This window comes from Varroa destructor, unplaced genomic scaffold (genome assembly GCF_002443255.2).
Source record: "Varroa destructor unplaced genomic scaffold, Vdes_3.0 BEIS01000007.1, whole genome shotgun sequence".
Taxonomy (NCBI): domain Eukaryota; kingdom Metazoa; phylum Arthropoda; class Arachnida; order Mesostigmata; family Varroidae; genus Varroa; species Varroa destructor.
This window is the reverse complement of record NW_019211460.1, coordinates 26,006,745-26,034,662: the sequence shown is the minus strand read 5'-3', so window position 1 is coordinate 26,034,662 and position 27,918 is coordinate 26,006,745. Positions and strand designations below refer to the sequence as shown.

The window sequence follows — 27,918 nt, the reverse complement described above, 5'->3', positions numbered from 1 at the left end:
CCTATATTCATCTTGCTGACCATTTCGGTGGTAACGTATAGACAGGCGGTAGTCGTTCGATAGGTGGCTATCCACTCTGATCTGGTTAATTCACGTAGAGAAAAAAAAAACCAGTAATACTTTAGCATCACTGTATAGCGCAGAAGATATTTAAACCTTGAACATATCGAATAATAATCTACTCGAATATATATATTTCTCTGTTAAGGCTAAACACATTGTTTACGAAATATATGGTTATATATAAATTCACTAATGTACAGTAGATTTACGTTTAGGGCCCTTGTTACCTTCCCTGTTGTTCCCGGACAAACCTCATAGGGGAGATGGTTCCGAGGTCGTTGCAGACGAACTCGGTATATCCGCAACGGCCAAATGGCAGGGCCGAGTTACAACAATGCTACACTGCATTTCCGGTCTGTAAATTGTTCCTTGTAGCAGCAGATATGAGACCTATTGCATATAATAATATGAAACATACATACATCATCAACTTGCAAGCACACACAATAGAAAAACAATTTGAAATTAACTGGTTTATATTTTTTATGCTAGCATAATCGACGAACTCTCACATCTGGAATGGCTGTACAAAATCGTGTTATTTGATCCGTGTAGTGAAGAAAGGATCAAATACAGAAATGAAACATTTAAGGGAATACTTAGCAGTTTTCTATGACCATTGCATATGTGCTTTGTGGCATTTTGCTTTGTCAACCTCGAGAGCTTTGTCATGGGCCGAAGTACAAACGGGTTGCAGGTGAAAACGTTGATTGCATAGGTGAACGTTTCTGATTAAATTGATGTATATATTAAAAAACGCTTCTATAAATATGGACGTTACAATTCTCACCTTCGGGACGTCTTTCTTGATCACCATTCAAGACCTCAATCATAATATTTTCCCGAATATTTCTGCTTACCATTTGAATTCATGTAGAATTTTATATAGGTAAACATGTCCAGGTTGCTTTGTATTCTAAAGACATTGTATTTGCATAATAGGACCGATGACATGAACCTGGTTTACGGAATATGAAATCTCCGGCATAACCGACACGTTGCTGCAGTACATGTTGAAACTTGTAACAAATATCTGGCAATCTAGCCCAAATACAACAATTATACGCTACATTAACTAACGATTTATGAACCTACAATTTCTCGAAAATTACCAGGGATATATAACGTGCAATAACTGGTTTGAAATCATGTTTCTATCGTTTCTATCTGTATGCATCATTTTCAAAGTACTATGTACAATTATCTAACCATAGATGCAGATAAGTTTGCATAATTGGTCAAAGCATATAATTTGTGCACAGCTGCCGCATGTCATAAGAACTGATGAGGCGCTCTTCTGCGAAGTCAAGAACCTTCGTTTAATTCCTTACTACCAAGAAATTACGACGGGTTCGCATGTTTTTAGAATTGAAGTAGCGTTCGTTTAAATACTCAACAGAAATTCTGATTGCAAGATTTGGTATCCACCTTAAGTAAAGAAAAAAAAACAGTACCAATAGGTACTTTTACTAAAAAAAAAACGGTAACTGCTCAGAAGTCACCTATCAGAACCGCACGACCGAACGAGCGAAATGCGCACTGTTTTGCGCCACTGTGAAATCAATACGGTGTGTTATGTTTAAAAGTCCACTTTTAGACGCGTCAAAAATCAATGAAACGGTAATGTACTTTTGTGGTAGCCCTTATTGCGAAAGCATATTATTTGTCATTAAACGTATTACCGCTTTACGGTCAGCTCGGCGCGCATCATATGCTAAACAGTAAAATGGCAATTAGATACAATCGTTAAAGTTTGGTGCCGTAGAACAGACTGAATTGTTTGGGTACTATTATGTGCAATGTTCTCACCTTTTAGCTAATTAAAATTCCACTACGCTTTATGGCACAAAACACCAATAGTTGTCCACATTTAAACTTTACCTATAAAACTAAGTGATAAGATGAGATTTGTGCTTATATGAATATGGCACATGGCTTAGATTTTTTGTAAGGAACTCGAATTCGCAGTTCGCAGCTGACACAACAGCTGCTGTGCTCGAAAAGAGCTACGTTATTGTTTTTCCGGCTTTTTTGGTAATTGTGATCTGTCTACCAAGCAAGCTGTATAAGTTCACCTACGCTAAAATAACTAAAATACTCATTTCTCCTGCAATCTTGCATAAAATAGAAAAAACAAGAAATACAAGCGTGTGCTAATTCGAGAAATATGCGGCTCACTACTCAGTTATCCCCTGCTGCTTGAATAACACAGCCACCATACGGCTGTACGGAGATGGAGGAGCAGACAAAACAAAGTATATCTCAGTGACAATAATCAAGTTCGTTCTATATTAATTGAGCCTATTAATCAACGATACACCACCAGCCATTACGTCGTTATTTATTATTATGTTAAATTATCTACAAATGCCTAAGAAGTAAAAAAAAATAAAGCGACCTAAAGTTCAAGCCATTTCGAGCTACAGAACTGTATGTTTTGCAGTATAGAAAGTTTTTTTGACCCCATTTAATCGTTCGCTTCGTGTTAGGATGATTTTGTATTTCGCTAATATTACTTTTGGTTTTGATGATTTCCCGTGTCACTGCATCCATATCTCGCTGAATAACCTTAAAAATCACCCTGTGATTATTTTATTAGCGTGACAGATTAGAATCCTTATGCCTTCTAATTAACCGTTTTCAAGCAAACGGAATATTACGCAATTCGATTGTACTCAAAGAGGTTTACCACTTCGCTATGGGGTTATGAGCATCATTCTGTTCCAGGCCATCAACGCCACGTTGTTTGGATATTTCTTAAAGAAACAATGATCCCATTCGACCCTTGGCAAGCATTATGTTCATTGTAGTTAAATAAAATAATAAATAAAATTAACTTTATATAATATTAAAAAACTATAATTAGGTTTACCACATTGACCAGAATTTAGTATGCCGAGTAATAAAACATGTGTCTGCAGTGGAACTAGATCTATATCTAATTTTCTCATATTTCGCTATGGATAGCTCTTATTCCTTATATATTTAAAGATTTACTTCAGCAAGCGAACATGACACACATAATTTTACACATAAATGCCTTAGAGTAATAGCGTTGTCATATACAAGACCATAAACTTCTCCTGTTTCACTTTATGAGACGATTTGCCTAACGTATTATTTATCTTTACAGTGCGGAAAACAATGATATAAAAAAGAAAGCTATAAATACTTGGCAATTTTCATTACTCACAGCCCGCTTTGTCACGTTTGCATTGTGAACATCCGAGCCGATTCGGCCATCACATTTCGGCCAAAAACTTAGTATGGTTCATATGGAAACGCCGCACGTTGCTTAGAAATAATTTAGAAACTTAGAAATAAATAAGTGTCCATATGTTTAGAAAAAACTTCTCCTAAAAATGAGAATCATGAGCTTTACCTCCAACGTGCTCTTGTCATCATCTACTGCTGCATACAACATGAAGAGGAACATCTGCTTCGAAATAGCGTATCACTGTAAACCTGTAAAAATGTGAAGCTGGCTTTTCTTTTAAAATTCCAGAAAACAGTGCCTAGTTTACAATAAGGGCAGCTATTAGTTATTATATATTGCTTGAACAATTAAACTGCACTTTTTCCTGCATGTTAGTCTTTTACAACATTTTCACTTTATCCGCAATGCATCAGTAATCTTAAATGTGAAATAAATCTGACCTTTCCTCAGATGTTTTAGATGTCTACCCGTACTAGACTTCTTTGTTATATTTTCGATACACTCTTCCCAAATACAGAGCAATAATCTCATTTCTATTCCAAGCACGTGCGACGAAGTTACTACCACTATTAATTATTATTGTTACAACTCAGACAACATACAAGAGCTCTTTAATTACACTTATTAATAACATTTTTTAGTCCACGAGGTGTAGCGAGTCTCGATTTATTTTTTTTTAAAAACCGCGCGAAGAGAGAATAATTGTCAATCCTCCTATTGATAAACTCATTCGCCTCCTTTTTTCCCTGTTTACTTTTTATCAAATATGCAAACTCCTTTATTGAACTATACTTTGCTAAACAGTGCCTTCATTTATTTTCTATTTAACGGCTCTGCGGAGTTTCTCTTCGAAGAATGTCAAAAAAAAATTGTATTATGCAAACTTATTTAATTTTTCCTAAGAGACTCAAAATACAGTTAGGCCGCCATTTTTACCAGTTCATTACGTCTACTAAATGAGGGCCCGTGTTTAAATTCCCCAATAGCTAAAAAAGTTTTTGAGGATGAGTCATCTGCTTGAATATGACAGCGGATGCTTTTTGCAGCCATAATAAAAGGTAACAGCATAAATGCTGACACCAAACATTTTTCTACTAATGAATTACAATTTTTTAGACCAAATCAGTGTTTGATTTAATCAGGCTGATTGTCATAATTGAATTGGGCGAATTCGTAAGTGATCAGCAGCAAAGCGTACAGTTTTTCGACTTTCCGCCGAAATGTTTTTGTACCTTGGATTCTTTCGCCGTACACAAAGAAATTCGTATTATATCAAATTATCCTATGAAACTTTTGCTGTATTAACAAAATAAACAGGCAGAGTGACTACTATCACTGAGTGCTAATACAAAAAAGAAACGGGGCCACCATTAGAAGTTAAAAACCAATCCGATAAAACAGATTAACTATCGTATAGTTATTAACTCCAGTAAACAACTGTAGATCAACTAAACTAACTAGATAAGTATAATTAATATATGCTAACGGGGCCCACGTCGGTGGCGTCGACAAACTGGGCCAGCTCTTAATCAGGTTTCTCCTGCAATGTATTTAAGAAAGTATTTTCATCTGTCAATGACAGGCGATGGGCGCAGACTGATACAACTTTATTAAGACAGTCAATGGCTGCTGTTTTTATTTTGCGAAATCAGTATAGATATTGTGAACGTCCTCTCATACAGATTTTCCTATGTTGGATACACTTATTTTCAGATAGTTCAGTATTACTTATCGCTGAAGAGGCCCTTGTCAAGTCAATGATCTACCACAAGGTCAGTTAAAGGTACTGCATTTCTAAGGCGTTGTATGGAATCTGTAATCAACAAGTTTGTTTATTTCTGTTGAAGCTACAAAAACTTGATAGTATTGTGTTTGACACTTCTAGACACAGTCATCATATGGCTTAGTTTAAGCGAGTTGAATCATCAATATAATATACCTACTTGTTTTTACCCGACAGTGACACATGTAGCATCGTTTTTTAAATAATTTTTGAATGAATTTTTTCTGCAGTATTGGTTAGGGAATGCGATAAATGTCCAATTCACAAACATTACGACAGTGTGGTATTCTCATTCATTGGATAAGCGTAGTAATCTTAAGAACAGCTGAGAACCTGCTGCGGCGTCCCGAAAGCTTGCTAGTCAGTTTAGGAAAAAAAAAAAGGCTCAAAAAAGCGTTGATAGGAACTAGGGGGGTCTGCCTCATTTAGCGATGCTATCAACTCAAGTGACACTTTCAACCTAATCTTATCTTGGCCGCTTACTCCCTTTTATACATTTCTATCATCTTACAAATGCTGAGAGGTGTGTCGCGAAGTGAAGGGTAAACTATGCCTTCACTTCGCTATATGTAAACTTGACACAACTCAAACATTTAACAGTGTCAACTACTATACACAGGGTGTTTACGGTAAACAACTATACTGAAAAAACATTAACCAACTAATCAACGTCGGAAACTCACTTTTTAACAATGGCTACCTCATATTCGCCCGCGACTAATATTCCTCATCTCCAAGGCTATGTTAGGTTTAATATACCCTGACATTTCAACTTCAACTACCACCTAACTGCCACATCGAACCCACAAAAGGAACCGAAATTAAAAATAAACAGTATTGTTGCAAGTCTGGTTCCTTTCAAGAATTTGGACAACCCAGAACTCAAGGCGGGAGAAGTGACCTTCAGGACACCGTCAATTCTCTGGTTCATGACAGAAAAAACCTATGCGAAGTGACTCAAGAACACCCAATTACTTCCGTTCGTTTCTACCGAGGATTATCTGAATTACGAAATCTCTTGGTTGCAATTAAACCTCGTAACTTTCGATTTAACGTTTACATCCTATTTGGTCTGTCTCGTACGGGCAAATCACGTGCTGCTTCTAAAGCCGCTTCTACCACCTCAGTGTATTATAAAAACAGATCACAATGGTGGCATAATTATCGACAGGAGGAAACGATAATCCTGGACGACTTTTACGGCTGGATCCCTTGGGACGAATTACTTAAAATACACGACTGCTACCCCTACAAAGTTGAAAAAAAGGATGCCCAGCGGTGCAGCGGATATGTAACAAGAAGATTGTCACAAGAGTTATTCAACAATACGACGGATCTATTGGAAATCCACAAACTCCAGTATGGCTGCTTAATAAACCCAGGTCGATTTTCGATGGCAATCGTCTTAATGATGCAGTCAGTTCGGCTAAAGCATATCCAACTGGTTTCTTTCAATCCCACATTTACGATAATGGAATGCCTGATGGCGATATCAGACGTGAACCTCGAAATATCGAGAGACTTCCTATATATGCCTTCTACAATATATTATTTTTCAAATCTACTATTCAACTACCGTTGGGCTGTCTGTAACGGCTAGTTAATAATTTGCTGGCACTTCTTAGCTGCTTACACAACTCTGTAGGCAATATGGCTGGGAAAAGAAAGGAGTACAGATAGAATACAAGGTATCCTTTATTAACTTATCCACAAATTATACGAAGTTCTTTAAAAACGCATGTTAGCAACTTCAATTAATTGAGATGGAACTTTTCATGCTTTAGAACACTAGTTGAGCGCGAACACTAGTTGAGCGCTTTGCGAGTATCCCGTTTCCATCAGTTAGGTGTCTTCCTTTCTGCCTTGTTAATTACTACTAAGTATTATTACGGGTAAGTGAACGAAAAAAAAAATCGATATATTCCTATTCAGCAGAAATAAGTACCGATTCAAGTCTGTTAGCACGTACAATTTATACTATTTAGTCTAACTTCGACAGGCATTAGGTTAAAAAAATGAAAAAAAAAGTTGAAAGCTGCACGAAGATTTTAGAGCCTGTTGTAGAACAAACTAGAGTATGTTTTTAGGTTTTTGTTACAAACATTTTTAGTAAACGTGGAAAGTGTGAAAGAAGGGTTGTATTTCTCAGGTGAAGTGCAAAGTTGGATTTGCACACTTGGTTTTACATGTACATTTATGATCAATAATATTTCTTATATAGCTTAATTAAACACTCAGTTGATAAATAAATAGATGGTAAACATTTATTATAATAGCATATTCTATTCGACTGCTAAAATATGACCCTCGATAGCTAAACCATATCGAGTGACGATTTCTCATTCAATGTCATATTTACAATGCCTCAATATGGCGCTTTCATTGTCAATGTGCTATATTCAGTTAAAGTTGAGTGGACTAGCTATCAACAGTTTGGTTCAATCGCGGGACAACAGACACTATACAAAGCGACCATTCCATGGAGTGACCCATTGAACCCTCCTTAAGCTGTTTTCTAAAATAACTTCTGATGCCAGATTCATTTTCCAACTGTCTGTATATACAGATATTTTTTTTTGTTCTTCTAGCAAACTCCGTACGATGACAGCAGCGCGTTTATGGTCATGCCGCAAAGAACGTGCTTGCCTCGGGCTCCGGTCCTTGGACGTGAATCTCCTCCACGGTAGTCATAAAGAGCTGGTAAAGTCGAATGAGCGACTGTGCATCATCGGGAAGCTACAGCATAATACATAGAAAGAAGACCGGATACACGTTAAAGACTTAAGTACGGTAAAACGTCTATTACACACGGAGTAGGGCGCATTGAAAATGGAAGCTAAAAGTTAAAGAAGTCACCGTAAGCTGTTGCGATAAGTGCGCGCAGAAATGATCTATCTAACAGTAAAAGGTCGTACGCATTATTAGGCTTGGCAACAACACTTGCTCAAGAACAAGCCTGTTTCTGGGACCTAGCAAGTAGTGTAGCAACCTTACCTTATCAGCGGCGCCCTTGTCCACTGTAGATTCATTCGACTCGTTTCGAAATTCAATCATTAAATACTCAGGTTCGAGTCCAGGACGGGCATTTGTATGGCGTATCTGCGCCTGGATTTCCGCTCGGTGTGCCGCCGTTCGATAACGTACTAAAATACGCCAGCATTCCAGCCCATAGACAATCCGACAAGGCTCTCGAACTGTGAGCTGCGTAGATGCTCCTGGTGCTATGATTTCCCCATTTCGATGGCCACCATCTACGACCATCACAAACACAGCACATCGACCGTCGTTCGAGACACGAAGCTGCAATTGAATGTGTCTAATTTAATAATTCTTAGTTTGGTATTTGGTATTACAGTCTGGTAAAATTATTCTTCAGTACCGGTTGAACCCGCAAGTTAGACTAGAAAATGGTATAAATATTCAGGACAATTTCTATCGACAACCACAAATGTTTGAATGTATTCTCATCTTGCTTATTTTTTAATTTTACTTTATTTGAAACGTATAAAATAGTTGTTTTGTTAACACAGCAGTATATGAACATGTGGATATCATTAGTAAAAAATAAAAAACAAGTGTACTAACAATTCGTAATCACCAGATTAGGCCATCAAAAAAATCTAGTTGGTTTGATCATTTCGAAGGTTCATTTACACAATTATATCCTCGAACGAATTGACGATGAGACTACCTTTCCATCAAGGGGCATTTGATAGACTCGCGACGTCGCATTGTTTGAAGCAGTGTACCAAAGTAACGAGGGCTGCTCTGGTGCTAGTATTGGGTAACGAAGTCCATATGGAACTGCTTCGTTGCACCGGAAGAAGCGCAAGGTTCCAACGATTAGACGAGGTGGGCGCTTAACGCGTAGCAAGACCCTCGTTGGATCGCTTGGTTCTTCCAAAACCTAAAATAAGGGCCCAATTAACAAGACAATGCGGACAGTAGTTACGGGCACCTAATTGTATCATCGCTTGAAGAAGATCGGGACGCCAGGTTCAAGGTCACACGTCATTACGAACTATAACAATTGTGCAATACAGTGGCACTTGCCTGAAGATAATCCGAGATAAAGTTGCAGGGCGATATCCTGACGACGCTTTTCCATGGTGAAGGCTTTCGGTTAACACTTCGTTGGCTATTCGACATTGTAAATACTAGCTCTTTTTCTGCGATCCACACGAAACGTGCAAGATCAGGTTTTAGGTCTACAAATGTAGGAACCAACGCAACGCGACATTTTGTCAAGGGTAGGGGAATCTGCACAGGCGAGAGCAATTCCGCATTAAAAGTTACCACAGGGTCGGGCTGGCCATAACGAACCGTCTCGGTTCGTACTGTAACCTGCAATGTCTGGCGTTCAGGAACGCGCACCTCCTTCGAATACGACAGTCCACCAAAATCATCGCTAAGCCTAACCTCGACCGGAAACCGCTCCTCATTCTTGACAGCTAAGATGCAAACATCTTGTGCTTGTTCTCCACGAAGAGAGATTTGTGGGAAGCGAACTGCGACTTGTTTTTGCAATGACGCTACTGTGTTTCCGTCACTCATCAATTGTAAATCGAGCACCTTGTCGCTTTCCTTCGCTGTTACCTCCAAGGACAAGTTTCCGTCATCTGGTAGAAGTTTCACTTCCTTCGACGTTACCATTGTCGAAACTACATTTAATTGCAGTGGCTGCGCGAATCGAATTGTTGATCGAAGGTTAACCTTCGTAGGAATATTGGGAGCAAGTAGAATTTGATCTGGAAGCGCTAGAACTGGCAGCATGCTCAAAGCAGCCAGTTGGATAACTAACTGAGAGTTGAATTCTAAGATTACTGATATATTTCCACAGGTATCCGGAGGAGGTTGCACCGAGACTCGGAGGCTACGCTGATCCGAATTTCGTGACACGTGACATAGAGCAAGTGGCTGGCCATTGAGATAAGACTTTACACTGATCTCCGAACAGAACGGCGCAGGAAGATTGAAATGTGTTACAACGCCGGGAAGAACAACACCAAGGAAGTATGGCAGACCGCAATCATATACCGGAACTGGAGAACTTGACTACAAAGTACAAGGGCAACACAAAGCAAAGTAAGTAAGAGAACACACATCATATATCAGCTTGTTGAAAAAGCACTAACATTTTTCTAGCTAAATAGCATTGTCTCGTGTCTCAGGCAGTATAAATCGCACGGGTCGGCGTTAGTATAAGTCGGTAAACCTGATATTTTGCAGGCGTAGACATGCTAAAATAGTCTAAAGATGGTTCAGCCGCTTTCGTTCTGGAAATTAGGTGTAAAAGATGCTCCTCGTAGCGGTCAACTAATTACAGAAAATGTTTAAAAAGTTAAGCGAGGTCGACACGTAAATAGCGTTGATATCACTTAAAATCCACCATTAAACACTTTCAAAAGGCGTAAGGCAAGCTGGCTAACCACGAAAAAAAACTGGTGTCACACCGAAATGAGTTATCCTATTAGTAACCCCTTCAGCTGCGGAAGATAACGTAACGCAACAAAATCAGGTTATTTTAAAAGAGGTTGATAATGGTGTCGAAAAACGAATAGTAATTTGAAAATAAGAAACGGTACTGTTCAATCTATAACGAAGCTTAGACTGATCCTAAACAACGTGATGGTGTATGTTCGGTGGGATTAGAAACGAATCGTACTGCCGCCTGGCACAGAAGAAAATGTTCTTCAATCATGAAAGTTCCAGACGACATATATCTTTAACTACTCAGCAAGAACTGAGAGAAGTTAGATAAGTTATTTTAATACATCCACCATTTAGCCCGGATCTTGCACCATCAGACTATCATTTATTTCGCTCTTTGCAGGAACACCCTTAGTGGTGTTTACTTAGTGTTACGCTTTTGAACTCAAAAATCGCTTATTTTAATTTTTCGGCCACAGAAGTTTACAATGATGGGTTGCGGTGTTACCAGAAAAATGGGGTAGAAAGTCATCAATCAAAACAGTGCATATTCCGTTTAGTAATGTTATTTTGAAATGAAAATAATATTAGCTTCAATTATTATTTTAAAAACGGTCAATATTTTTTCGACAATCTACTACATGCATTTCCAATGCGCATAACCTCATTGTTCATTTGTACCTTTCATAGGATTCCTTTTATTTATTTTTATTTTTTATTTATTATTTTTAAGGAAATGCTTTTATCAAGCTTGAAAGGCTTGTATATTTATCAATTTTTGGTGCATTTTAATTATTTGGAATGCTACAAGCATAAATACAAACACGGATCATCAATATATTTCTATCTTACATAAGAAAATATATTCTATATATAAGGTAATCAAATTGTATTAAATGCATTTGTCTGTTAAGTAACTGTTCAGTTCCTTACTCCCTTTTGGTGGCCGGTGATGCTGTTGTTTGCGCTGAGTGTCTCTGTTGTGGAAGCTATAGAAGATTGTTTTCCTGAAAGTATGCTATTCCTTGACTCTCGACCAGTGGCAGTAAAGAAGGATTCGGAGTCAACGCGGTAAGAAGCTTCAGTCCATTCCGGAGGTTGAACTTGCTTTCGAACAACCTTTTCAGGCGACACAGCCAAAGAGGCGCACTCAAAAGGCACTGGACGACTCTGTCAAAACAGCAGTAACCCGAAATAGAAAGATCGATAAAGGAAATATTGTAACAGTCACGTTCGGAAGTATGTATGTATATACCCTGATATTTAGAAAATACGTGTATACAAGAATGCCTCGTCACGATCACTGGATTAAACTAAAATGAAAATAGCTAGGAAACAAGATCGGTAAGCAAATATGCGGTATACGAGATAAACCTTCAGTGCGAGTATTTTGCTAAGAGGTCTCAGTCTTAACACAATGACTTACATCCTTGAATAGGTTTTCTTCTTGGCATCGTCTCTGGTCAGCTTCGAATTCGTCTAAAAGCTTTTCGCCTGACACAAATTCTTCAGAGGAGTCCAGCTGATGCCTATTTTGCTGCTCATTAAAGAGGTTTGAACAAATCGAGTTATCGAATGGATCGCTATTTTCCTTCAGCGGATTCCTGCTCACGTCCGTGCGGCTACCATTGACGCTAAATGGGGCGGTTAATGATGCGCTTGCCGACAGCGGGTCGGGTCCCCCCTCTTCTCTCAACCTAGAATCATTAGAGAAATTTGGTGCGCCACTAAACCCAGATGGTCGATCGATAAACGACTTCAATATATCATCGGTATATGAGCGGTAACCCCAGTGAGCCGCCGGATGTGTCACGGAAGTTGATCGAGCAATGGGCTCACGAGGAGCAAACGACAACGACTCATCAGGCAGGATATCGCCCTGAAAAAAAGGATACAAAAATAGGTTTGGTGAGCAGAGCCTGCTCAATAAAGCTACTGGAGTTCTGAACAGACATTGTAAATAGTACAAGTGATCCTCAAGCAGCGCGAACCTTCAGCCATTCATATGCGTCTTAAGACTAACAGTTACCTACATCATTACTAAAGAGCAAAGACGTTTCTAACCGATCCGTATAAATTTGAGATTGTGAGGGTAGCTTTCAGTATTGTAGTTCTTTTTATGCGTGAACAGTTCTGTGAATTCTCAGCAAATGATCCTAAAAGAGCCAGAATATAATCGTAATAATGGCAATGATCAATGATCTACAAAAATTAATTTCTTTTTACACTAACAACATCTTTTGTCTTGGCAGGTATATCGTCATATTTCCATTGATAAAATGTCGAAATTTCACATATTTACACATATACGCATATGGTCAACTTTATCATCTGTTTTATTGGTTACTATTATTTATATTACTATATGTTACTATTATATACTGTTATTACGATTATATATTTTGCTATTTGTGACATGGCGCGAAATGAGAATTTGTTACACAGTTTGATAATGAACGCTATTTTATGTAATTGAATAGCATGTTGTGAATACTAGCTTTAGTTTAACAAATGGAAACTCGGAATTTATGAATGTACGATAATATGGTCGTGTTCAACATCAGCGGACATCGATGATCACGAAATCTCAGATTACTCCCATGTATTAGCTATGCCACAGGAAATAACTCATCCCCTAATTAAGATACTTTAAACATTTTACACGTTTAAATGCGCAGCATGTATGTATATGAATCCCATGTAAGACGTTCAAGTGACTAGTTATACAGACATAATGCGATGAATAGCCAGCGCAACCAAATTAAAGTGGTAAATTAACTTTTTGTAACCAATGGCAGGCAGAACCATAAGAGGTGAAACAAAAATAGTTCGTACCGCTCGAAGCCTTTGCAGAGCATCGGAGACGATCTCATCGACAAGCACAGTTGTGCCCAGAGGTGACTGCTCCATCGCAAATCAACAGTTCTTCCCGTTTCGAACTAATAACATTCACAAAATTAAATCGTCGAACCGTTTCGCCGAGCCGTAGCGATGGTTGGCAGCAGGTGAGACAATCGGCTCAATTTAGTTTTTGCGCGGAGGAAGCAGGACCGGTTGCCCGCTAAAATTTGAATGGATGACTCAGACAGAATACATGACCCGTTCAATGGGTTGCCTCTTGTGAACGTCAGGAGAGGGAAGGGCGCGATGCGTTTAAAAATCCACTAAAAAAAGAGCCGCTCCGAGGAAGTTAATTATACATCATGGAGTGGGCATTATGTCTTTTTATTTTTAGCATACCTACATCTAGGCTAAGTTATCTTTTGTAAATCATATCTATAACGACATTTTCTTTCAATTGCATCGCTTTTTTGAAATCTGTGATTCATTTAAACGAGACCTATCCTATCACCCACTAACAAATGTCAACTTTTGAAGAAATCTAAAGTTTGCTTTCTGAACTTCTCAAATGGTGCTTTTAAAGATCGTTAGCTCTGCGAAGAGGTATATCAGATGTCTCACGAAGTCGATAGCAAAAAGTGTAATAGGATAGGTTTCGTCGTATTAACGTCGTACAAAATATCGTCGTATTAATGACAACGACCTACGAAAACCAATACTGTATACAACGAATAAACCAAATAGAAAATTATTAGTGACAACTTAATAGAAACAACTATAAATACCCGGCTATTTGAAATTATCTTTGTATCTGTACATGGTAGAACAAACCACTAGATGTCTATAATTCGCCCCATACCTGTATTTTGTCGCTTCCATATTCCAAGTTTTACGTCTTACCTAATATGAAATGCTAGGATCAAAAATTGAAAATAAGCTCAATATTATACTTTATCGTAAAAAATAATAATATACAAGCATTAAAAAATAATTTATCAAAAAAATGTATGAGTAATTATTCAATCAGACGGATACACCTGAGGAATAAATAAATTATTGTCTTCTAGTAATTATGATATGAGAATTTACTATTATATAATTAACTACATTTTTTTAATTAAAGAATAAATTCATAAATTAACTTAATTTATTGCCATTCCGCATTTTGTCAGACGGATGTCTTTCACCACAAAAGGAAGTGCGTCTATGCTCGGGTTCGGACCCAGACCACAACGCGTTCAACAAGATTGGCAATCAAATATCTTTCTCGTCAAGCTATCGCGGGGACTCAGTCTTGTCCTTTCGCGCATAAAGTAACTGATTTGCAGGTAATACAGCCGTTCCCCTTCGAAAAAAAGACAAAAATAGACCACATGCTAAATTAGTATAAAAATGAATATTTAATACATACAACAGCTTAATGAAAACTGTTTTGTGGGTATAATTATGGAACTCTTAGAAGACGTATTCCCTTATGCAGGGCGTACTTGTGTATGGGTAAGTTTATTTGTCACCTTTTTTACGAAAACAAACATTTGATAATATCAGAACTAAGTACAAGGTAAGTATACACAATCAATATGACCTAGAAAAGATTTTGCAAACAGCGCGTGCCACAGACTGCGGATATACGTATCGGATTAAAAATTTTTCACTCATGGATAAACGAATTATTTTTCAGTTAATTTCACGCTAAAAACCAATTCGAATGACGCTATTCTTGTCCAAGATTGAGTGTTTAAGCTATACTTAGGGATTATCAGATTTGCAGGTACAAGACGACTAGGCGCGCTTTTCCATATGCGGCTAGGCTTCAGCCTGATCTAGCGTTTTGAAATAGAAATAGATGAAAAATTGTTAGTTACATAAACGCTTCCAACGCGTGCGTTGACCTCTGCGGTTATTAATATGGAAATCCATCACAATTACAGCGCAGTTCTTGCTCGATATACGAAGTTGCGATATGTTTGATACATGTGCGCAGAACGCATTGCAAGACACTGGTTAGTACATATGGTTTCAGCTGCCTTCTGTACTTCGTTGAGTTATTTCGACCTGCAGGCATTTTTTGCTTAAAAAAAAAAAAAAAAAAACGATTCTTGATCAAATTAGTCCATTATATAGCAACAGTATTGCGTAAAAAAGCTCATAAACGAGGAGTTTTGCCTTTCCAGAAGAAACCCAGTCAGGTCTAAAGCTTTCATTGCACGATATATCAGATCAGTACTCCTAATGTAAGCGCACCTATTCCAGCGTATTGAAGAGGTTTTAGAATAGGTACAACTGTGCCCCACAATGACTCGCAGATACTTGTCAGTGAGTTCTATTAAAATTGACATCGATGCCGGCTAGTGCCGCGAACATGTATCTAAGATTTTCTTTCGGTACTGTTGCTTCAGAAGGCCTTTCGCGCAGGATGAAGCGAAGTGTCGATGTATTTCGGTTTCGATTTTAGATCACAAATTACTTCCACTAAAAATGAACTTTTTTAAGTTTTATGCTTGATATCGTCGCTGAGGTAATTGCTACTGCCTAAACCATAATCCTCAAGCATATGACAAAACAAGATCCCGACTGTGCTTTTCTTAAGAATAGAATTTTATCGATTCCTTTGTTAGGTATCAGCAATAGTACACATATGACACATTGACAAGAAATGCCCCGAGGCATGCAACGCTTTTGAGCTTAGACACGAGCTACAATTCGGTGTTGGCTATGCCGGGTCTTCGATTGATCACAGTAACCCCATAATCGACATCACAATTGGTTAAAACAAACAGCTTAATCATAATGTATTTCTAAATCTTTGTACAATTCCAAAGGCACATCGTCTATTGACGGTTGCTTTATTGAAACGTTAGCCTTTTGTGTTATTCATACTTGCAACTAGTCTGACAACTTTCAGAAAACTAGGTTGACCTCTAGCGCGCAATTGTTATAAATCTAATTTATTTCTGTGTTAAGTATCTGCGTTAACCTGGGTTATTACGGGAAAACAGATCAAAGGTATGCCCAAATGGTCTATACGCTGTACAGCAGGTAAGTCTGCTCAGCCACAAAGGTTCTATATAGAATTAGCGGAGGCTTATAAAATCCATCCCAGAACGAGAAGCAAAGATAACGTAAAGCTGCAATAATGTATATAATAATAATAATACAAATATTTAGCGACAGGTTATAGAAGTTTATTGTAACTCACATTGTTGATGCACTATACTAGCAACTTTAAAGAAATTGCCATCTTCAATCACATTTCATTAGCTCTTGACGAAATATTGTATATGGCCATAATACGGAGGCGCTTGGTAACAGAAATCCTTTGTGGTAATTCTAGTAGATACAGCCACTGAAACAGGGTGAATGCTCTACGTAAATTCGAATGAAACCTCGCCGACTCCGGACTTGCAATTTGAATCGAACCTGGTACCAGAAACCTCTTGTTCCTGGTTATCCTATTGATGTAGTTCTTGCTACATACTGCTTACCAAAAAGAGTCCTATGAACTGGTGTCGGGCAAAACCCTCAAGCTTCAATTGGAAATGCCGCACGAAGGTAATGCTTCCGTTTATAGAATGAAAGCCCTTCATCTACCCTCCTGCAATATTCCTTGAACGTGTTTCCATGGATTTCTGTTTTGTGAGTTATGTATACAAACTATATAAGGAAACTCATAGAATGAAAAATAATTATAACTTCATGCAGACGCGAGAGTTGAATTTGTCTATCAGCTACGAGAAGACGACAGCTGTGAAATAGGACTAGATATTACGAAATTTGTTTTCGTTTTGATATCCAAAGTTCGGTTAATATCTATAACTCGACTATAGCGAGTCAGTCAAAACTAATCATTTGGTATAGTTAGCAACGTCTGCAACTTATATGTTTCTGTGCTATAAACAAAACAAATAACTTTTCTATTATTCATATCTAGTATCAAAATAGCACCGATTTGTCTATATTACGTAGAACATAAATCCAATATATTTATGTTTACAAAACAGTGTTTTATTTGCATTTCTCCGCCGTTCGTTTCTCAGTTGTCGCTGTTATTGTCATGTCCTTGCCTCACTTTCGTCGTCTGTCTAATTTACTTGTTGCAGCTAATTGCCTTCGTTTTTTATTATCGCCGTAAGATGATCGTTTAACCTTATCTAGAATTATTGTAAATATTCAGACGGACGAAGCATCGTGCGTTACGTGAGGCGTTCGACTAAAGCAGCACATTTAACAGCTACGGTTGCTGTCGTTATTGTTGTCATATATATATTCATTGGTTTTCATTGCAGTAATAATATAATCGTCATCTGCTCCCCCGAGTTATCTATTGTTGCTTACGTCTCATTCACCTTCGACAGTCCAATGTCATCATCATCGGCATTATGGTCATCGTATATTAGCATTCTGCACACGTTTTCTAGTATTTCCAAAGCTCAGGAGATGCCGCCCGTTTTTCTTCGTTCTAGGCCCCAGCTGTTCCTCACAAGGCTCTCTCCTGTTCGTGCAATTGCACGCTGTCGCTATCTTACTATAACGCGTTGCGTGTTCCGACCAATTGCTTACATATCGTTGCCAGTTATAAATTTTAAGTTAGAAATGGTGCTGCGAATATCCTTGAGATGTACATAAACAAAAGCTAAATTTAAAATTCAACGGTATTTTAATAGATAGCTTAGATTTTAATAGACGCTTGATCCTGCTGCTGTGGCGATTGCTCCCTCACCCGCTGTTCTCTTTCCTACCCCGCTATATATGTATGTATATATAATTAATAGTACTTATGTAAGTATCAAGGATAATATGATGATGATTTAACATAACCTCGTGGTAATTCACTGGTGCAAGTTTACGTGGCGTTCGTTTTTGTTTTCGGTACTTCGGGTGACTTCAGTGGGACTGTAGAACAGCTGGGCAAACCTTTCTTTTTAAATGGTCGCATTAATAATAGTCAATTCCTTATACCGTTTATTTGTGTGTATACTGTCATGCATTTTTTTTGTGAAGTGTCGCATTTATGAGTGTTTATTATATTATCTCATTACGCACCTGTGTCTTGTCATTTGTAGTAATTAATAGTATTTGGTTAATATAGTTGCACTTTTGTCCGGGTATATTATTTTTATTATTAATATCGTTATAATTATGCATCGCTCTCAATAAGTAAATCACTGTTGCTTTTTCGTGCGTAACACTTGCCTCTTACACCATTGCCGTTGCTGTAAATTTGTCATTTAATTCCCATATATCATACTAGATATCATTAACGTATATCCATTTTTTTTCTCAATTTGTTGTTAGCAAGGTCGGGGGGTGGGGGGGGGGATAGGCATAATCGGACGCTAGTCGAAGCCTTTCGAAGTTGTGCTGAGTCTACCCAACACTACCTTTGGAGTTTATTTTTCCGCAGTGTATTTGCCCAAGAAAGGCTAAACGAAGAAAACAGTTGCAGTTTCTTTCGCTCGTCGCTTAGCAAGACGGTATTAAATATTTAGAGGCTCTTGCTAAAAGACATTCGCAACTTCAATTAACTTACGATACATTCGTTTATTTCGGTATTGTTCTCATCGATTTCGGCAACGCGTGCCTGTCGATAAAACTAACCCATTAGATTAATTCTTTAACTGTCAGTGTTTTGCTTGGCCTGTTCACTTGATTTATCGTAAATTTCCAAGAAATTTCTTTGTGTATAAACTGTGTGTTATGTTTTTGCCGCTGCTTTTCTGGATTATGGCGAAACAGCAGCAGCATTAACACCGCCTTAATAACTTCACTAGCCATTTTATTACTGAATTAATAATTCACCTACACCATATACCGCTATGCACCGTTAATATTTAAAGATGTTTCTACAACTAACTCGTTCCTTTTATTCATTTTATCAGTTGGCCATCATAAACCAAACATACGCAAGTTACGTTTTTTCTGGGCATCTTCCAACGCCTGAGTGCCATTCTATGTGCGTCGAAGAATGGCTTCGTTTTACTGCTCCTCTTTTGCATACGTTCAACAGTTCTAGGAGAAATAAAGTAGATACACGGAGAATGGCGAACGCTCATCAAAACGACAGTTTGGTACGAAAGTTACTCTTCTTCTCGTCGGGTGCTAACGCCACGCGGCCTGTCACTTTTGTTACATCTAAGATCACTGTTGGCAAATAACTTCCATTGCGCATCCTGTTGTGTTTCGTTGCCATTGTTGTTGTGGCCGATTTGTATCGCAGGCCTTGATGTCAAAGCCGACGAAATTTCCTACTTTCGAGACAATACCTCAAGTTTAGTGAGTGTACCTACGCTCTGTACGATAGCTACGTGTAATTCAATGCCGCATAGCTGTCTGCTGATGATGATTTAAATAATGCTGATCTTGGATTGATAACCTGTTATCGATTTTGCTAGTATCAATGCGTGAGCTGACGGAAATGTTGTTGTCCACAGGCAGCTCGGACGAACAGAGATCGATGTGTCAAGTTTGCTTACTCTTATTTTCTTCATATGCTTGAAAAGAAAGAAGCTAACCGCACTACGGGAACGGCCCGCGATCGGCGTCAAATGCCGTAGCTAACTCCATTACGTTTTGACGAATTGCACGCATGCTATCCTACAATCGCGTGTGATAGACAAAACCGTTCACACAAACCGTTATGTGTCAGAGGAAAAACCAACGAAAACGGACGGGGCGACATGATCTTAAACGTCCGCGCGCGACCTGCTCCCTTGTCTGATGTTTAGTGTTCCATACATACTCGTTACTCAAGAAGCAGTAAGGACACTTGCAGAGGTGGATAAACGCCCTACGCCCTAGTAGTCACCTGTAAGTCCTAAACATCGCTGTGATCGGCCAACTCAAATTCGACGAACACGGAACTAAATGTATTGCTCGGTACAAAAGCGACGCGGGATATTCTGACTACTGCAATATTGTAGTATATTAAAACAAAAAAACAATCAACAAATTAAATGCAGAAAAAATCCTGTACTGTCAAAGACTTGAACCGGCATTTCTTGCGTAAGAGATCACATATACATAATAGGCACATACTAATGTGGTGACATAAAGCAAACGAAGCCGATAAAAACTTACTGGGAAGAAAGGAAGTTAAATATATATAACCGAATTATGAAGAATGAATACACAACGGGGCGGTACAACAACGTGACGCGCTGATCTGGCAGTGATCTTTCCAGTTTCATCAACTTACGGACGAAGCTGTTTCTACATGTTTGTGTTGTGTGCACACCCGACCGCTATATCGAACGACCCAGATGGGGCAGGAGTCCCAAGGGTAAATCTATATAAATATATGTGTTTGATATATTTGTGTACATCTATGTAGGCGGCCTTACGGCATAACAACTGGCTGCGCTTCCCTCAACGAGACGGATGCAGTGTGGGGCGTATAACAAAAATGACTCTCTGATTCGCCTGCAATCCCTTAGAAAGTCTTCATAGGAATTGTTGCCCTTGTGTGTGTGTGTGTCTTGTGTGTGTGTGTGTGTTGTGTGTGTGTGTGTGTATATATACGTATTTGTGTGGCATGAGTCAAAGCTAAATACTACTATACTAAGCGTGTAGGAGTCGGTAGATTGCACAATATGAGGTAAAGGAATGGGTAAATTCGTGGTCACTCTTTAATAAATTCTAGGCCATGCGCTACCGAGGCATCGGTCACTTAATTTATTATCAATGACAATCAAACCGGAACGATTCGACAGGATTCGTTAGAGTAAGTGCTAAATTTGTTTGCCCTCATTTGGTTATATCTTCATAGAATTGTGAGGGTGCGCAAATGGCTCCACTGGAGCCTGAAGTCATACACTTGAGTTGCTGTATGTGTCGATTTAAAAGCGCTGAGGTTTGGTACTTCTGCTCGTAAATGCAGGTGCCGTTGTTGTTGTTGCAAGCGATGAAGATAACAGTCCGTTTTTGGTGGAGCATTAGGCTCCAAATGTCTCCAGTTGATTTTAATATTCGCTCAACATTTGCGCGATGCTTAGCTCGGCGAAGCTTTTTTCGCGTACACAGAATAAATCTTAGGACACATCATCGCCATCCTTGTAATTGGCCAAACACTCCGCCAGATGAATGTTAACGCAAGTAATAAATACGGCGTGTGTATTCAGGCTAAATATTTGTTGTGGAATAGTTAGCGACATCGAATAAATACATGTTCAATAAATAAGACCGTAACGAATTATTGAATAAATAAATACAACATTACAAGAATTGCATTTGGTCTCCCCCATTTCAACATGCGACAGAAATTAAAACCAAGGTTACGCAGAGCGGGGAGAAGCAATCTTGATCATTTTCGTACTGTAGATAAAATCCTGAATCCATCGACCAAAAAAAAACCAAAGGTCTTCGACAACACAGACCCTGCAGCTCTACGGCGACGTTTTAGAATGTTCGGAAATATACTTATTATTCCTATATACCGCCGTATTGAACAGAGGAGACCGAAACAGTATCGAACTTTAAAAATTCTACTCTTCGTTTAAAAAACAGTAGTAATTTGCATTAAGGAGCTTTTTGATAACGGTGGGCGTAACACGAAAACCCTCTGAAGACACAGCGGATAGTAGTAATCTTTCGAAATGTGCACCAAAGTGAGTTGCAAGTCACAAGATAATAATTGTAATACTAATTATAGTCATCGCGACGGTTACATCTAGTTATAGCTGTACTACACTATACTATTCCTATTATCCTTATAATTGTAATTATTATATGAGGCACGTCTGGCGGGCGGCGACGATTTTCTGTTGCTATTAGTCTCTTTTCTGTTATTTTTTGCTATGTGCATTGTGTTGTTCTCGTTCTCCCTTTTTCTCTGCTGCCTCCCTCACGTCCCTCCCTTTAACTACTACTGATTTTTGTAACTATCTAACCGACATTCATTATCCTATTAAATAATGAGGGATCACCATGAGGTCCGGATCGTCTGCTAAATCGCCGTGTTTATCTTTCTCGCCATCTGTTTAGTTATTCCCTCACATTTATTTCGTCTGCTTCTCATCTTTGCGGTTTGTTGTCGTTCATTCTCGTCTGGCAAATTAGGGCACTGCACTGCTTTCTAGGTACACTTATATATACTCTAGCAGAAACAGTCACCGGAGAGTGAATGTAACGCCTTCACGACCTGCGCACAATCTACCGAGACAAAATTCAAGCGACCAACCTATGTTTACGTCGCACGTTCCTTTTCGATACAGTCTTCAAGGCTGCTGCTTACCGGGGGCTTATATTGCCTCTTTCCTTTCTGCGGCTTTAATGTGTCCATTTCCCGGGGAACTTGCTCATTGTTAGCACAGGTGCAACTTCGACGCAGCGGCTTAGGTGGCATAAATTTTCGGATAGGCTGGTGAACATGGTACGTACACGTACCTGTTTGACCTCAGCTTCATTCTTGGAGGTATATTATGGAACAACCAATCTTCCAATTTCCAAAAGAACCGGGGTAGCGGAGCGTGTGGAACATACGGTCCTGTGTGACGTTTAGAAGAACTGATCTTACGTTATCGTATTTGTGAATATATCGATCTACGATCGATCTATTTTTTCCTTTCTTCTTATCCAAGTGGCCGATCCACTGCATTTCATGCTAGCGGCATGCATTCGGTGTGTAACAACGTGTGCCATCGCGCTCTTGTCACTCCTCGTGAAACCTTGATGGAGTGTTATAATATGTGTTAAATGATCACCATCGTCGTCGCCGTTGACAAACGCATGTACATCTCGAACTCGTTTCTTGCCAAAAACAACTGGCCCTGACATACTATCGTGTTTTCCAATTGGCGCCCATGATCACCGCAACGCTTAGAATAATCGCGCTCGACGCTTGAGGTCATTGCGTCTCCACTCCGGAAGCCGGTAGAACTGCAGTCGATCCATGTGAAAAATCTGCTCAAACTCCTAATTGTCATGTAATAGAAATCAGAAAAGAAGCACGATTCGATATTAGAGTGCGTAAAAGCGAAAAATTCGATGTTACGTATGCGAAGAACTGGTGGCATTAGGAAGAAATATCTGCCTTTTATCGCGTATGACAAAGAAAATGAATTTACTCGGATGATCGACCTATTCTGTTACTGACACACAACTGATTCGCACGGCTCATCAAATGACTATAAGATCCATCCTTCTGTTGAGTGCATGCCCATGTAAAACTTTCCTAGTACTCATCCGGGACCCACCCGTGAACAGCGCTATAATATGATATTCGTTACGTTTGAATCAAAGCCCTCTTAACGATGGGGTGCACACAAACAGACAGGTAATCATTCATTGAAATACAAATAAACGATGCAGAAATTCGAAGTAACGAGAATTTTAGCCTTTTAATTCGATCCATCCTTTCATCTATTTGCCTCCACCTTAGCGTCTTCGTGTTAGCTTTACGATTTCGCTAGACGATAGAAGCAACTTACCTGATTTGAGAGATGTCTCTCGAGGTGGCAACGGTCGACGTCCGACGGTAGTCGGTAATTGGCAGTGCAGAGAAGGTGATACGGATAAAGACGAGGAGGATCTTGAGACATGTGCCAATTCACATTGGGCATTGAACGCCGAAGGTGGGGCGAGTACGATGCATGCCTCATGCCTACGTCAATGTGTCGAGATGCACGAAGGCACACGGCAGCCAGCAAGTCGACATAGACACCCCACGAAACAAAAGCGCGCAGAATCGCGCGTAACGGGTAACAACGGAATCAAATCCGGTTCCAATAAGTAACGGAGAGCGAGCCCACACGGCCCCGCCAGCGATGATGATAGAGCAACAAAGATTCGTCGCCATCATTCCCATTAGAGGCCATCGGTAGTGAAGGTGATGGTGAATTAGTTAATCGTTGAGCGAGAGGATCAGCGAAGGGGCGCGTCATACCGAATACAGACAGGGCAAAGAATACGGATAACGCCGAACGATAAGAATCACAATAACAAAAGCCAATTTCGGTCGGTTGCTGCTATTTAGTAGATGCGCATATTACTATCTAAACTAACTGAAGCGCGTAGCGAATGCATGCTCATCAGCACCAGGAGTGTTGTCGACAGCGAGTAGATTTAATCATTTAGCTTCCCGGACTTTCCTAAAAATCTATACGAAAATTAGGTAGGTTTACGAAGTTTTCCCTTATGTAAATTTACCTTTTTGAATATTTTTTTTTAAATTTTGGCCGAATTGTTTTGAACAGAGCTAAAGAGAGTAAATATTTGATGTAAAATCGGCGGTTTCTTAATGACACCACGCAACGTTACCATTTACGTTATGTTAGACGCCAAAGAATAGTTAACAATGCCGCACCCTGCATGCAATGCTCTGTGACATTACAGCTCTGTTCACGGTCGAATTTTTCGAAATTATGCTAGTGCAATTTGACTTGAACTCATGATGACTCAGCCTACAACAGATTGGCGAAACTTTTTGTTAATCATCTCGCTGTCAGACAGACGAAAGTTTGCGATCACCTTGAAACATGGCTAAGACAGATGAGTATGGTAAAAACCTCACTTGTTTTAGCCAACGGTCTGTCTGTCATAAATATATGTCAGTCAAAAAAGCCGCATCATATTGTCTCGTTGCCCAATAAAACAATCTTTAAGCAAAAAGCAAAAAAGATTCATAATAATATGGGGGTACACACAATATCAACTCATGCATTATATCAGCTTTTGAAAAGAGGAAAATTTTTATGTTCAATGAGCTGCTTAGAAATCTAACATTTACCATTTATAGCCTTCGATATATAACTTCGATAGAGATGCACCGTTATCGAGCAGATGTCTATGTCAGAATTCACCGACGAAATACAACGACCGAACAGAGTATATTTATTTAAAATGTACTTACCGCAGAATGCCTGTCCTTCGCCGCTTCTTGAGTGATTCATTGCAGATTTGCTCCGTACATCAGAAGATGCAATTGACATTGCGTCGGAACGATCAGAACCAAACTCAGATGAAGTTGTGGTTTTGAACGGATTTGCCGAATGCGACGTCTGCAATGTTATCATAAGCGATATCGGTGACTTTTATCACTTCATTCTTTTTTCTTCAAAAGCCGTTTTCCCCCCTTATCTGGTTTCCACCGTAAATCCGGTCGACAGATATTACCTAGATCTCGTCTTTCAAGTAACGAACACCGAGGCTATTGATTATCTATTGTTCCGGTATGATTTAGCCTTACCACCGTAGACATGAATGACTACTCCATTGGCATAAGCACTTTAGTTTGGGTTACACGTGTATTCGATTGAGGATTGTAATGGGATTCTGTCCTATTTTTGGATACACTACTTAAGTGGATAGTCGTGAAACTCTTTTTATAGCTTGAGTTACTGGAACACAAATTCTCAAACAACAAAAAAGTCTACCCTGCAAATGTAGCTTGTGTTTAGCTCAAAATTGTCGGGAGAATGCACACGGTCTTTTATGAAGCACGAAAAACGTCGTGGACATTCAGTGTCGTTGTGGTTGTTAGCGGAAGCTAAGTCATGTCGACTCCGCCGCCGAATGAGTTGTAGCTGAACCGTTGACAACGCTTGATTACAGTTTGGTTGTACATGGCGCAATTGATAATAACAGTGCGTGCAAAGAGCGCGAGTAAAATGACCAGAATCGAGCCTGGTATTCATGTCTGATTGAGGGGGCATCGATAGCGACCACCGAAGTGCCTCTGAGAGGCGACCCATTCAAACGGATATGATAGACGTTGAAGCCTCTTTTCTAACCCCTAACTGTTTAGCATGCCTGCGTATCTTCTTCTCGCGCTTATCAGCCTTCACCTATTATCAGAAATAGGTCAGATATTGCAGAAGTGGCAATGAACTATCCATTTAGACAAGGTTGGCTAGCAAAGTGTGCTGCTTTACGTAGCGCCGCTATAATCACTCCATACTCATTTCACAACCACGGAAAAACATGATCTCATCGCCACCATTCATCCTGTCAATATCCTGAGATAAAATAATACGGAAAAATGTTTTTGTTCGAAGTTGACTACAAGTGAAAGCACATCCCGCGTATGGACGTACACACTGCAATTTCAGCTGATGAAATCAAACCGTATCGAGAAATATCCGACAGAATTGCAGCTAAACTAGACGGGCCCGTACAGCAACGAACAAGCTTAGGCTTGAGCGGACGACACAATGCAATGCGTCGCCGAGCATAACTGGTAAGTACTGATACCTGTCTGTTGGGTTAGTCGTAACACAACGTCATGAAGGCGGCTGGACAGAGAGACGGTTGAATGAGTCATTGTGACATCGAGCAAGCGCCTGGTGGATGTCATGCCGCGGTATGCTATAACACACACTATTGCGGCTGTCTTTAGCACGACTCCGATGTCGCTATTACTTCTATTGTGACTGGCACTTGTTCTATGTATTTCGTCGAGTACTATGGACGCCGGTCACACGATCTTTGTACGACCTTGAAATGGCGCACTGATCATTGCGCCTGACGCGGTATGTTTCTGTTGATGTCCCAGTGTTGTCATATCACTTTAGGACGACGACGACGACGACAGCAGCTGCAGCAGCAGTATCGTTGCGACTATTTATCTTCCGAAAATACGCGTTCAGTCACCTTTGGCCTGCTTACGAGCTTAATTTTCGTTCAGAAATAGTCTTGGCGGCCGCCATACCGACAAAAATGACTGCATACAACGGCTGATAGCCTGCTTCGCTTTTGCCTCATGTCTAAATTACGCGGGTCAAGTACCTGTGCACGGTACAGATATACTGAAGTTCGGCAAGTAAGGTATCCTATTTGGCTACAGGACGATAACGGAATTAAATGTATGTGATTTATTAAGAACAATTGATAACTTTGTACGAATAACGATATAAATGTATGCGATAATAGTGGAACAACTAGGTAATCGAAACAAGAAATGGTGAACGTGGAGCAAAATTATTACGGTGCTGACAATCAAATGACAGGCTCTTCCCCATATGTAACTCGATCAACATCAGTTCGTTTCTACCTAATAATTAATAGTGCGTCTTTATGACACTTATGACCAACTTCAACTATTGGCAAATGTCTGACTGAATATCTTCAAAGCTGAACAAGTTTGTCGTACAACAGAAAAAAAAAGCATACCATTTGATTGGAGTAATGATGCGAAGCGTTCGCTGGTAGTGTAGCCGATTTAGCGCTTAATCCATAGCCCGGTTTTGGTGGCTGATGTAGCGAAGATACGACTGGAAAATTTGGCAACACGAGCGGTGTGATCAAACGATCGATCAACTTTAGATCAATCAACAGTATCTAGAGTAACTATATACGACATGAAATGAACTACTTGCTATTTAGAATCTGCTTATGAGTATGTAAGTAGATAGTTTTTAAATTGACTACTCGTAATAGATCAGTGAAGAGAACCCAACATTCGGATCTCGTTGGTATAATGTAAGCAGCATTTTGGGTACGTAAAAAACCTCGAACTAACCATTGTAGTTTATGTGGACATCGTGGGGTCGAGCAGATCCTCGAAGAATTGAGTTTCGATCAAAATCAGGGTCTAACTCCCACGGCCGTGGTCGGTCTAGATCACGGGAGGGAGCTAATGTAACGTATGAAC

At 39.4% G+C, this 27,918-nt stretch overlaps 3 protein-coding genes across 23 annotated transcripts in view; 1 reads left to right on the top strand and 2 right to left on the bottom strand.

The window, feature by feature from the left end:
- LOC147754494 (uncharacterized) overlaps window positions 1-14,407 on the top strand; it is a 38,646-nt gene extending 24,239 nt beyond the window's left edge. For 12 of the 16 annotated variants that reach the window (XM_086976187.1, XM_086976186.1, XM_086976185.1 and 9 more), the window contains one exon: window positions 279-424. In XM_086976187.1, the coding sequence (XP_086832313.1) occupies window positions 279-424 (146 nt within the window). Of the gene's footprint in view, window positions 1-278; window positions 425-4,993; window positions 5,064-9,903; window positions 10,149-11,931 lie in introns of those variants that run through there. The other 4 variants (XR_015317980.1, XR_015317979.1, XM_086976191.1 and 1 more) reach the window with 4 other exon arrangements.
- LOC111253681 (uncharacterized) lies at window positions 7,306-13,469 on the bottom strand. Its single transcript, XM_022813456.2, has 7 exons — window positions 13,329-13,469; window positions 11,920-12,372; window positions 11,427-11,663; window positions 9,117-10,118; window positions 8,755-8,970; window positions 8,058-8,363; window positions 7,306-7,799 (listed from the first exon to the last, which is right to left on the bottom strand). Exons 1-7 carry the CDS (start codon window positions 13,401-13,403, stop codon window positions 7,686-7,688), a joined length of 2,403 nt encoding a protein of 800 aa, XP_022669191.1. The 5' UTR covers window positions 13,404-13,469; the 3' UTR covers window positions 7,306-7,685.
- A 2,910-nt stretch (window positions 14,408-17,317) lies between the features above and the next one.
- Window positions 17,318-27,918, bottom strand: part of LOC111253772 (actin-binding LIM protein 2-like) — a 62,262-nt gene continuing 51,661 nt past the window's right edge. For all 6 annotated transcript variants that reach the window (XM_086976163.1, XM_086976162.1, XM_086976160.1 and 3 more), the window contains 5 exons: window positions 27,787-27,900; window positions 27,438-27,538; window positions 25,180-25,327; window positions 23,759-23,931; window positions 17,318-23,243 (listed from right to left, as the gene is read on the bottom strand). In XM_086976163.1, the coding sequence (XP_086832289.1) occupies window positions 23,148-23,243; window positions 23,759-23,931; window positions 25,180-25,327; window positions 27,438-27,538; window positions 27,787-27,900 (632 nt within the window). In that variant the 3' untranslated portion in view covers window positions 17,318-23,147. The remainder of the gene's footprint in view (window positions 23,244-23,758; window positions 23,932-25,179; window positions 25,328-27,437; window positions 27,539-27,786; window positions 27,901-27,918) is intronic.

Excerpts from the sequence above, each read along its gene's own strand:
- LOC111253681 (XM_022813456.2), bottom strand. The coding sequence starts at position 13,403 with ATGGAGCAGTCACCTCTGGGCACAACTGTGCTTGTCGATGAGATCGTC. Across the intron at positions 8,971-9,116 it reads TTATCTCGGATTATCTTCAG|GTTTTGGAAGAACCAAGCGA; the intron begins GCAAGTGCCACT and ends CCCTTATTTTAG. Across the intron at positions 7,800-8,057 it reads ACAAGGGCGCCGCTGATAAG|CTTCCCGATGATGCACAGTC; the intron begins GTAAGGTTGCTA and ends ATTATGCTGTAG.